Below are 11508 nucleotides of genomic sequence, written 5' to 3' on the forward strand. Positions count from 1 at the left end.
GAGACTGACTAGTTTTGGCCTATATTGGTGCATTAGATAACAAACATTCTCTCAGTTCTATAATATCCATTTCCCAGGGTATGCAAAATGTTGCTCAATACGCGCCATGTTGGGGAACAGTGCTGCTCGATTTCACGGCACATGAGTCTGGTCCATACAAATTGAATGTTGCCAGCAGCATAACACGTAAGAAAACGTAAGTGAGGATGGAATGCGCCGTAAGTTACATTGTGGCGAGGAAAAATCCCATAGAAAATCCCGACATTTAAATCCCGTAAACGGTCACCCTGTTGGTGCTGCCAACTCGTTTCATTCGCGGTATTTTCCAGGCAGTTGGTATTTTTAAAGGTTAGCACCGTGTCGTGCGTAGAGGTGGGCACGGACCGTGTTTTCTTCGTGTTACGTGTCAAGACACGATGGTCGACCGCGTGTTGAATTTTGTCACCAACCAAACTGTAAATAGATATAGTATTCTGTCTTGTTTTGAGATTCCAGCTTATGAATGAATTGACTTGCCTAGACCCATTTCATACCTACTTATATATCAATTTATTTTATATAACAAGGCATTATAATATTTCCTGTTGGAAATTTGTATATCCGTGCCGTGTTGGGTCGTGACGCAAATGTCCATCTCTAGTCGTGCGCCGCATTGGTTTGGATACACTGGTGCGCCATTTTTCTTGCTTGACATATGAAGCCGAGTTACAGTGGCCAGAAAAAGTTATAAATTGCATATTGCAAAAAGTGTAGATAATTAATAAAAAGTGCCAAGCAAGCCGTTTAGCAGACCCAAGTGATGTGCGTTCTTATTGTAGCAATGAAAGGCAGTTAATTGTTGTATAAAACGTGATTTAGATTGCCGTGTGCCCAACGTCGGGTCCGGGGGCAGCAGATTCCGAATAAATATAACAAAAGAGGCGCCAATCTGGAATACCCGAAAAGGCCCATTCAGTGCATCAGAGATAACAAGTAATGAAAACAAATAAACCACATATTTGATTGGTATTCGATTTCCCCTCTAATACGAGCATTAAACAGTTTTTTGTGGCGCATGTTTTGTTTTTTCGTGCACTGTACACCAGTGTGTAGTCAGTGCGTTTTGCATTTGTGTGTGTGTGTGTACACATTTTAGGCGGTAATGGTGTGAGGCCCTGGCCGCCAGCCGATACCGCGATAACTATCGCTATCGATAAGAGCACGCTAACGTTTGTTTTGTTTTTCTTGCAGTTCATGTCGATATAAGGAAGCGCACACAGCATTTGTCCATTGAATAAAGTAGAATATGGAGGAGATATCCAGTTTAGACTCTTTTGGGCCAGACTCCAATGCCCGGCCAGAGACAGAAACGCCCCGACCAGAGGAGCAGAGCCCCCGAGGAGAAGCTCCCGGTGAGGAAGAGCAAGCGCCCATTGTGGCCGAACAGGACACCCCCGCCTCACCGCCTGCGGAAGATGCTGCTGGAAGTGTCGGACACGTGGCTGTTGAGGTGCCCAATCCCAATGAAGACTCCGAAGAGGGTGGTGCAGCCGTCGCTGCCACCGTCGGGTCAGTCGAAAAGGATGCCGCTGAGCCAGAGGAAGACTTTGATCAAATATCGGAGGGCTCCTTAGACGCTTTCGATAATCATTCGCAAGAGAAAGCAGACAAACCCGCCACTCCCCGCCAGCAAGACACAGCGGCTGAGGGGTCGGTAGAGGCAGACGCGGACGCGGAAACACCATTGTCATCCGAGCCAGCAGCCGATGATGCTGACCCTGCCGAGGCCGAAGCACAGCCAGAAGCTGAAGCTGGCGATGAAGAGGAGCAGGATGATCGCGAGGAAGCTAGCATGGCGGAGGCAACCGATGAAGCCGATGCACTGAAGCTAACGGATGCCGCGAGCGTACAAGAGGCGGATGCGGATGCAGTCGACGGTGCTCCGGCCTCCAATGAAGCCATGGACGTGGATGAGGGCGAAGCGGCAACAGCTGGAGATTCGCCTCACACGACAGAAGCACCAGACGATGTGGAAATGCGCTCTCCGGGAGAGGACTCTCACCCCCCTGACGATGCTGAGCCACCCGAGGGTCGGGACGAGGTGGACAACAGTTTGGAGGAACAAGAGGCAGAGGGCGAAGTGCCTGCGGAAGATGAGGACAATGCAGACGCCGACGCCGACGCGGAACCCGAAGAAGCAGCGGACGATGCTGGCGAAGCTGAGCATGGGGATGGTACGTCGAAAAATAATGTTTTATCGCAAGAAATGTACGTACAAAAGGTGCATTGAAATATTTTAGATACCGTAGAAAATGTTCTGGAACCCGAGGAATCGGATGTTTGCCTCATTCCCGACGACAACGAGACGGAGGTGACCGAAGCGGAGAAGGAATGGGCACGGGAAAACGCCGAGAAGGCTGCCGAGGAGGAGATAGCCGCCGAGCAGGCGAGCAGTTCCAAGACGCCAGAGAACGATGGGACAACAGCCAACGCCGATCCTGCCGACCCAGAGGATGGCGATGCTGCATCCTCTGCAGAGCCTACAGAGGACGCGACAGCCGTCCCTCCGAATGGTATGTATCCGCAAACGCTTTCTTTTCCATCTGTCCCCCTGCACCTTGTCTTTCCATTGTTCAGATGCTCAGGCTGATGCACCAGCTGGAACTCAGCCGACGGCATCAGAGGGTGCTGAAGGTGAGTTGAGGATTAGCTCAGATCAGAACAGAACACGAACTCAATGGCGATTGCTAATGCTTATCCATCCACTCTTCCCTCTAGATGATGTCAACGATTCGCTGGCCAACGACGAGGAGGCTGCTGCCGATGCCCCCGACGCAGATGAGCCGACGGCCGAGGAAGCTGCCAGTGCCACAGCGGGCGAGGCGGGAGCCCCTCCGAAAATTATCATCAGTTGGGTGGTGGGCAGCGTGAAGACGTGTCGGCAGTGTGGTATCGAGAAGACCTGCGGCTTCCGGTTCAAGCGGCCAGAGGAGCCCAAGGACAAGGACATGGATGAAGGGCAGGAAGCACCCGAGGAGCCGGTGGCACCCGTGAATGAGTACCTCTGCGACCAGGCCTGCTGCAATGCTCTGCTGGAAGAGCAGCCGGGCAAATATTTCGTTCGGCGCAAGAAATTCCTGGTCGAGGAGGTCGCCGGGACTGCTGCGGACACCAGTGAAGAGGCAGAAGCAGAAGAGTGCGAAGCGCCGCCAGAGGGAGACGAATCAAGGACGGAGCAGCAGAAACGCGACTGCCTGCAGTGCAAGCAGCAGACAAAGTGCCAGTACCTAATCCGGCAGGATCAGGACACGTACTACATATGCAACGACGACTGCTTCAATCTGCTCAATGCCGAGGAACCCGACAAGTACAAGCTGAAGCGGCATTCGATTCGGGTGCGCAACATCGGAGCCACCGCCATGCAGCCCTCGGCCAAGAGGCCAGAGACCAGTGTCGTGGCCCGCACGAACGTCGAGGCGGAGGCCGCTCGACTGGATCGCATCGAGAGCTTCCGGCGGCGCTGTGCCGACTGCGCGACGGACATAGACCTGAACGAGCGTCAGCTGATGTGGGAGACGATGGACTTCTGCAACGAGGTGTGCCTGCGCAACTACCAGCTGAGCATCGGCTCCAAGTGCGAGACGTGCAAGCAGGACGTGAGCTCCATCGCCCTGGGGAAGTACTGCGTGAGGTTCGGGTTCGAGGTGCGGCAGTTCTGCTGCGCCGCCTGCCTGAACACCTTCAAGAAGGGCCTGAAGACGTGCTCGTGCTGCCAGAAGGACATCAGCAGCGGGCAGGAGGGCTTCCTGGCCCCGGTGGGCGACAAGGATCAGTTCAAGGACTTTTGCTCGCAGGTCTGCCTGCGGCGCTACGACTGCATGTGCAACCCGAAGAAGAAGCTGCGCATGGACATGTGCGGCGTGTGCAATAACGAGAAGCCGGTGCGCGTCGAAATGCTGCTGGACGACAAGGAGCACTACTTCTGCTCGAACCCGTGTTTCTCGGCCTTCAAATTCGTGAGCAACGTAAACGCCGACCCCTGCGCCATGTGCTCCAAGTACTTTGAGCGCAAGAGCGCCGAGGCCTACACCATCTACAACGAGCAGCAGACCCCGAAAGTGTTTTGCTCGCGCATCTGCATCAACGTGTACATCATCGTGAACCGCCACATTGTCTCCTGCCAGTGGTGCAAGGTCAAGAAATACAATTTCGATATGATCTACCAGCTGGCCAGCGACCAGGAGACCCTCACCTGCTCCATCAACTGCCTCACAATGCACGGCGTCAGCTGCAATATCTCCGCCCGTGCCGTCACCAAGTGCGACAACTGCAGCCAGTTCAATACGCCGCAGTACCACCTGACCATGTCCGATGCCTCGATGCGCAACTTCTGTACATATCAGTGCGTGATGCAGTTCCAGAATCAGTTCTCCCGCACACCGCTCACGCTCGACAGCGACACCCAGCCGAGCAGCAGCAGCAAATCGCAGCAGTCCTCGCCCTCGTCGTCCGCGTCCTCGGCCCTGCTGCGTGGCGGAAACAAGAACTCCACGGCACCCTTCCCCACGGGTCTGCCCAAGCGCGTTAAATTGAAGCTATCGGTAAGTGATCCTCGCCACAGTAAGTGTAATTTTGGTGCATTATTGATCTCTCTGCCTGCAGAACGCCAAAAACAATTCGATGCCCGCCAACAAGAAATCCATCGGAGGCACTGTGGTGCCAGTCATAGCCAATGTCACATCACTGGCCACTGAGAACGACGCGCGCGGTGCTATGCGGCGCAAGCGTGGTCGCAAGATGGACTCTCCGCCGCCGCTGACCATGATTTCGGGGGGGACCCAAGGGTCATCCCAAATAGGCGTAATGGGCCGTGGGCGTCCGCGCAAGCACGTGGACTATGGGACCCGCTCGCCGTCGCCGGGTTTGGCCAGCACCTCAACGGGGGGGCTGATCGCTGGACGACGAAACACGGCCACAGGCAGCAGCCTCGATTTCTCGGCGCCCATCACGGAGACGAAGATTATAACGGTGCCGCCGTACCCGAAGGCCGTGCGCAATGTGAACATCAGCTGCAAACCCATGATGGTGTCCACGGGCGAGCAGTGCAAGCCGTTGGTGCGCGATTGCGCCACGCAGACGGACAAGGACTATTCGAATAAGGTGTTGATTCCAGTGCCAGTGCCGATATTTGTGCCACAGCCCATGTACATGTACTCGGCACCGTTTCCCGTGCCGGTGCCCATTCCGCTGCCCATACCCGTGCCGATCTTCATACCCACCACTCGCAACACCGCCCAGGGCATACTGAAGGAGATCAAGAAGATCCAGGACAAGATGCCCGAAGATCCGCTCGAGGCGGAGCTGCTCATGATGGCCGAAATGGTGGCCGAGGAGAAGCACGACTCGGACTCCGATTCGGACAATGAAATCAAGCCGGATCCGGGCCTGGTCAACCTGCAGTACCAGAACAGTCTCGAGTCCGTCAATCAACAGCAGCAGCAGCAGGTCGTCGATGTCAGCGGCGCCAGTCACAATCCCTATGGCGACGACATGCTCCAGATAGCCCTTAAAATGGCCACGGCCGACTACGACAATCATCATCAGTCGTCAACGGTGGACCTGGAGTCGTCGATGACGGCCAACACGATCCCCACACCCCCCATGGGACACGACGCAATGGGACAAATGGGTGTCCACCATTTGGATCAGCAGCACCATATGCTGGATGCTTCAAGCCGGTAAGACAAAACAGATTAGCCAATCCCCAGAGCCAAAGTATAACTGAATTGTAATCCTGTTTCAGTTCTCCCCGTGGCCGCAAGCGAGGCGGGGGCTCTGTCATGGACTCACCTAATCGGAACAGCCGATCGCCGGTGAAGAGGCCGCGTGGCAACGAAATGGATCACTCGGCCCTGCAGTTGCAGTCACAGCAGGCCCAGCAGCCGCAGGAGAAGCCCGATGCCCAGATGTTCCTCAAGTACACGTTCGGCGTGAATGCGTGGAAGCAGTGGGTGATGACCAAGAATGCGGATATCGAGAAGAGTTCGATGCGCAGGCGGCCCTTCAAAACGGAACTGCTGCAAATGACTGCCGACGAGCTGAACTACTCCCTCTGTCTCTTTGTGAAGGAGGTGCGCAAGCCGAATGGCACGGAATATGCGCCCGATACAATCTATTATCTTGTTTTGGGTAAGTACATCGCTCCACTCCCTCGATAGTGCCTGATGTTCTCGCTCTATAACCCATAAACGCTTTGATCTTGCAGGAATCCAGCAATATTTATATGTCAATGGACGTATCGACAACATATTTTACGATGCATATTATGAACGATTCACGGAGTGCCTGGATGAGGTGGCCCGCAAGTTCTCTGTACTCTACAACGATTCCCGTAAGTCGCTGTTGAAGTTGTGTATTCAGTTTCAGGGTAATTTCAACCTTCTCCTTTTACAGAATATATTGTTACTCGCGTGGAGGAAGAGCATCTGTGGGAATGCAAACAATTGGGAGCCCATTCCCCGCACGTGCTGCTCAGCACACTTATGTTCTTCAATACAAAGCACTTTAATCTGACGGTAAGCCTAGTGCTTATTTTGATTATTTGATTTATTGTAATACATGGGATGTTTTTAGACCGTGGAGGAGCACATGCAGTTATCCTTCTCGCACATCATGAAGCACTGGAAGCGCTCATCGCAGAATTCGAAAGTTCCTGGATCACGAAATGTGCTCTTACGTTTTTATCCACCGCAGGCGGGCTTGGGTAAGTCATAGCTTGAATTAGGTCATTACCGGAATGATTGCTAATAATTTCACTTACTAGATGCTAATCCCCGGAAGAAGAAGGTATACGAGCAGCAGGAGAACGAGGAGAATCCCCTGCGCTGTCCCGTCCGTCTTTACGAATTTTATCTATCTAAATGGTAAGTGGATTGGATTATGATACAATCCTGCTCGATGTTTGGGTTGATCCTAATGATGTGTTATCTTTGTTTTTTTGCAGTCCGGAGAGCGTAAAGACACGAAACGATGTATTCTATCTACAGCCCGAGCGTTCCTGTGTGCCCGACTCGCCCGTTTGGTACTCGACGCAGGCTCTCGGCCAGGACGCCCTGCAGCGGATGCTGCATCGCGTGAAAATGGTCAAGGAGATCAACATAGCGCTATTGACTACTTAATGTTTAGTTGGCCAGCAGATACGACGAATCAGATATAGATATCAATGTGTATGTGCAAGGAATATTGCCCCTAAAACGAGGCCTGAATCGGAGAAATACTTTTCAGCTTCGTGCTTAGCACGAGCTTGTTTGCGGGCAACACCAATTAGAGATAAACGACGGGATCGATATAGAGAAAGAGGATGATGAGTGGCCTAGGCTAGGCCCTTCCCTCCTTGGAAGATCGAAAGTGCTATACTATAAATTCTGTTTTAAGTTTAAATTTACTTTTAACTTGATTCTTTCTTGATTTATATTCATTTCGGACAGCGTCGAGAGAGGGCGAATAAGGATAAGGAGTGGAGTTGTGTAAATTTTAAACGATAACCAAGTCCCATCCTAATCTCACTTGAAGTACATAATACGAGCGTAATGCACCAACAATTCACGGACACAAAGACACAGACACGCAACAATTTCATTAGTTTTAGGTTCTCTGAAGGCAGAAAGCAACACCACATTTTTAGTCATTAATTAGATTGTGTTTAGCATTAAGCAGAGCAGTAAAAAGCAAGGAAGTACAGTACGCATGATGCGCAACCGTCGTATGAGGAGGCGGAATAATAACTATCCAGCCGGATAGCCAGACCCTAGCCCCACCCCTACCCTACCTAGCCCCTAGTAGCACTAGCCCTTCAATTTTAAGAGTGCATGTATGTATGTACATAAACATAAACATAAACATAGACCCACAAACGACTATAAATATGATACAAAACAGTAACAATTAGCCGCTTAGCTGTTGTTTGTAAGTGTTTACTTGTAAAATGCTGTACTCCTTCTCCTTAATTGCAACATTCATATACGAAAATACATACATACTTTGAAATGAAACGAAATGAAGGGAAACGTGGGCCTAAAAAGAGAATGGATACCACTCCGCTAACACTCAGCGTTTGAAAATAACCAGGAGGACCTACTTACAGGTCCAGCGAAAAGAAGCGAAAACTGATGATGCCGCAGCACTGTAATTTTTTTAGAATTTAGTAGAGTCGCAGCAGCAGACAGAAGCAAGGGGTTTTTTTCAGAACATTCTTGTTTTTTACAACATTTATTTATAATAAATAATATTAAATGCCAACACAAAAAGAGAAAACGGGGTATTAAACATAAAAAAATTTCTGTAGAGATGCAGGGTATTTAAAAAACTCCGAGCACTTGAAACATATGTATTTACAAAGCGAATTGTGGCTGGCTGCTGCTGCGACTTCTCATGTTTTCATTTAAACAGTTTGGAAAAGAAGAAGCATAACTCTTGCCACTTTTGGCCAGTAAGTTTTTCCAACAATGCTGATAATTGGTAGTTGGATGCCACAAGTGGGCGGTCGTAATTTATTCATACAAAAAGTGAATGCGATTCTCTATTCCGTGGTAATACATATGAATCTTGAATCGGATTTAGGTTGGATTGGGAGTGGGCCACTCTTCGGGGCTCTTCGGCTAGCGTATACAAAACAGATGGATCTAATAGTATATATATATATATTTTAAAGATAAGATATCTTCGCTTGGTCATGCTCTCTGTTTCTGTGTCGTGCGGATGAGGCTCTTTGTTTTCTTGTCTTTTTTTTTTGTAGTATCAACACTGCTGCCGCCGCTTTTAGATCAGCGTCTGTTCCGTTTACCACTCGGCGTCTCCGTTGGATTTCTGGAATACGTAGTCCTTGCCCCGCATGTTCATGATGCCATCTTTGAGATAGAATTTCCATTTGTTGCGGGACCGAGTGATCTAGGAGGAAGGAGAATTTTTATAAGAATTATGATTCCCGATCAAACGACCTCAAAGCCCCATACCTTGTCGTACTGGCAAACGATGACGTTGTCTGTGTCGAACGTTTCTGTAGAATCTTCATCGGTGACATCGTCCTCGCTGTTGAGCGGCTCCTCCTCGGCGGCATCCTCGTGCTCCACATCCTCATCATCGTCCTTGTCCAGATCATCATCATCATCGTTGTCGATGTTGTCGTCACTCTCCTCGCTCTCATCCTCATCGGACGAGTCCAGAGCGCCATCCAGCTGCTTCGAAGCACCCATATTTTCTAGTAGTTATATCAAAAGATTAGCACTAGCCTTAGATTGGATGGGATTGGTCGAAACGAAACTTACTCTGGATATTGGCACTGGTGAGGGCCGCATTCACGTGTTGCTGCAGCACTGAGGAGGCCAGTGTGGTGGGCAACGTCATGATGGATGAAATCAGATGGGCTGTAAGTATTTGGGTGAGCTGATTCTCCTGCAGCGCCGATGCGGGCACTTGTATGGTGAGAACACGAGATTCCGAGCTGCCCGAACCGGCCGTCGAGGGCAGTGTAATCTAGAAGATTAAACCGAACCATAAGTGGGAGGACACCCAAACAGCAGACATCGATCTCACATTCACGGGCATGATGCGGTTGGGGTCCAGCGAGGCCACAATTGGAATGGGTGTCTGACCACCGCCGGATGCTTGCTGTCTCTGCGGCATGGATCCCCCTGATGTTGGATGCAGTGGCGGCGGATTCTGTGAAGTGACTTCCTGTTTGATGGGCATCTGTCCGTTCTTCAGTCCACTCCCAGCAGCAGCAGCACCAGCAGCGGGCGACTTTGCCGCCATCGCCGCCGTCGAGGAGCTGCTCTGTGAAGTGGCTGCGGCGGCCTTCTTGGCCTTGGCATTGGCAGCCTGAAAGTGTTTCGAGTTCGATGATTAGTGGGGTATGTTCTGTGGGGGAGACTCTCACTGGCAGACAAAAGGCATTAGGCATTACCTTGGTGCTCTGCAGTTGAGGCATGTGCGAATGTGGGTAAAGATAGATACGAAAGATGTGTGGGGCGTGGCATGTAGTGGGGGGTGCGTTCATGATGATGATGATGGTGGGGGCAGCAGGTAAGAAAAGCAGCACAGTCGATGGCAGTGTCGATGTCGCATTGTTGTTGTTTGAGGACATAGGGAAGATAAAGCAAGAGAGATCTTAGTGTTGAAATCTCTCCCCAGAGTACAGCAAATGACACACACAACATTAATTAACATACAGTACACATACGAACGAATATGTCTGGAATGGACGCACGGATCAACATCGAAGGTGGGGAGGCAACGATCACACACCTTGCTTACCTTTGGATTGTTGGCCACTATCGGCGGCGGATGGGAGCCCTCGCTCGGGTCCGGTGTCAATTCAACGGCCTTACTTGCCAGCAGCTTGTTGCGCCAAATCTGCTTCATCTCCTGCAGAACCTGCTCGTCAACGCCCTCGTCCAGGAAGGCATCCCTCACATTTGTGATGACATCCTCGATCACGGCATGATAGACCTTCAGCTTTGGATGGGAGAGGGAGTGGAGTGGAGTGGCAATGCCAATGCATATTAAATTAAATTCTCAATACATAAGCAATTATTTAAATATACACACACATACACCCAGGCCAGGCAGTCGAACCTTTATATTGTATATGTGTTTTCGTACCGGTATCGCAGAGGAGCATTGTACTGACGGTATTTATTATTTTTGCCTCATTCGTGCACCGCTTTATAGAGAAACATACGCAAGTTGTAGTACCTTATCAGGGCGATAAGAGGCGGCCGCCCCACTACGATAGTGTGGCAGGAGAAGAATGATTGTGTGTTGTTCTGTGAGGGGGTTCTTCGATATGTGCCAAAACCCATAGGAAACACCCACGCCTTCCTTCCGTGGGCGTGTAATGGAGCGCCTAAAAAAAGTGCAAGGCACCGACACCTACACCTACCTATACATACACTAAACTAACACAAGCACGCACACAGACATGGTGTCGCCATGCCATACCATTGCAATGGCACTGCGCTGCATTAACGGATCGTCGTGCTCTTGCTCGGGAGAAAACTTTCACTTTCTTGGGGAGGGAGGGGTGGCTCCCCAATCCTCCTTGCAGCTTTTCTTCCATATGGCGGCACCTAAATTCGAGTGGGCGCCCCAAAGGGTCTGCCGACAAGAATTCCCCCCAGATGTACTGGCACAGTTATCCCTCCACGCTGCCCACTCACCACTGAGGTTTGGCATAAAGCCATCTGGACCTTTTTCTCCGCCAGCTTGATTCTGTTCTCTCGATTTTAGTACGCAAATTATCTTTAAATGAATAATAAATTAGCAGAAAAATTAAAACGATGCGTCCGAGAAAGAGTGGTAGTGTGACCAGATGTGCCACAATGCGCACTATAAAATACTCAAAAATACTATAAAAAAACTGGTGGGTCCCACGAGAAACAGCAACGAAAACGAAACACAATTTTCAGTTATACCGGCGATAAACACTATAAAACAATACGAAAAGAGCATGCAATATCTTATTTTTGCGAT

The 11508-nt window shown here is 50.5% G+C and overlaps 2 protein-coding genes across 8 annotated transcripts; one reads left to right on the forward strand and one right to left on the reverse strand.

Moving 5' to 3' along the window:
- Nucleotides 1–432: 432 nt before the first annotated feature.
- On the forward strand, nt 433–8035 carry woc (without children). Of its 4 annotated transcripts, none has more exons than XM_033377159.1 (12): nt 433–455; nt 1231–2213; nt 2280–2552; nt 2617–2673; nt 2758–4580; nt 4642–5717; nt 5783–6168; nt 6245–6370; nt 6433–6554; nt 6613–6742; nt 6803–6902; nt 6983–7157. In XM_033377159.1, exons 2-12 carry the CDS (start codon nt 1286–1288, stop codon nt 7155–7157), a joined length of 5196 nt encoding a protein of 1731 aa, XP_033233050.1. In that variant the 5' UTR covers nt 433–455; nt 1231–1285. The 4 variants fall into 4 exon arrangements, with proteins under 4 accessions (XP_033233050.1, XP_001358367.4, XP_015037107.2 ...); XM_001358330.4 differs by lacking the exon at nt 433–455 and adding an exon at nt 623–801; XM_015181621.2 differs by lacking the exon at nt 433–455 and adding an exon at nt 624–972 and having other exon boundaries at nt 6983–8035.
- A 458-nt stretch (nt 8036–8493) lies between these two features.
- TfIIA-L (transcription factor IIA L) lies at nt 8494–11364 on the reverse strand. Of its 4 annotated transcripts, none has more exons than XM_003736400.3 (7): nt 11196–11364; nt 10291–10491; nt 9941–9949; nt 9571–9855; nt 9303–9510; nt 8991–9235; nt 8494–8925 (listed from the first exon to the last, which is right to left on the reverse strand). In XM_003736400.3, exons 1-7 carry the CDS (start codon nt 11217–11219, stop codon nt 8818–8820), a joined length of 1080 nt encoding a protein of 359 aa, XP_003736448.1. In that variant the 5' UTR covers nt 11220–11364; the 3' UTR covers nt 8494–8817. The 4 variants fall into 4 exon arrangements, with proteins under 4 accessions (XP_003736448.1, XP_033233053.1, XP_001358368.2 ...); XM_033377162.1 differs by having other exon boundaries at nt 10282–10491; XM_001358331.5 differs by lacking the exon at nt 9941–9949.
- Nucleotides 11365–11508: the final 144 nt, after the last annotated feature.

The sequence above is a fragment of the Drosophila pseudoobscura genome, chromosome 2, assembly GCF_009870125.1.
Source record: "Drosophila pseudoobscura strain MV-25-SWS-2005 chromosome 2, UCI_Dpse_MV25, whole genome shotgun sequence".
NCBI lineage: Eukaryota > Metazoa > Arthropoda > Insecta > Diptera > Drosophilidae > Drosophila > Drosophila pseudoobscura.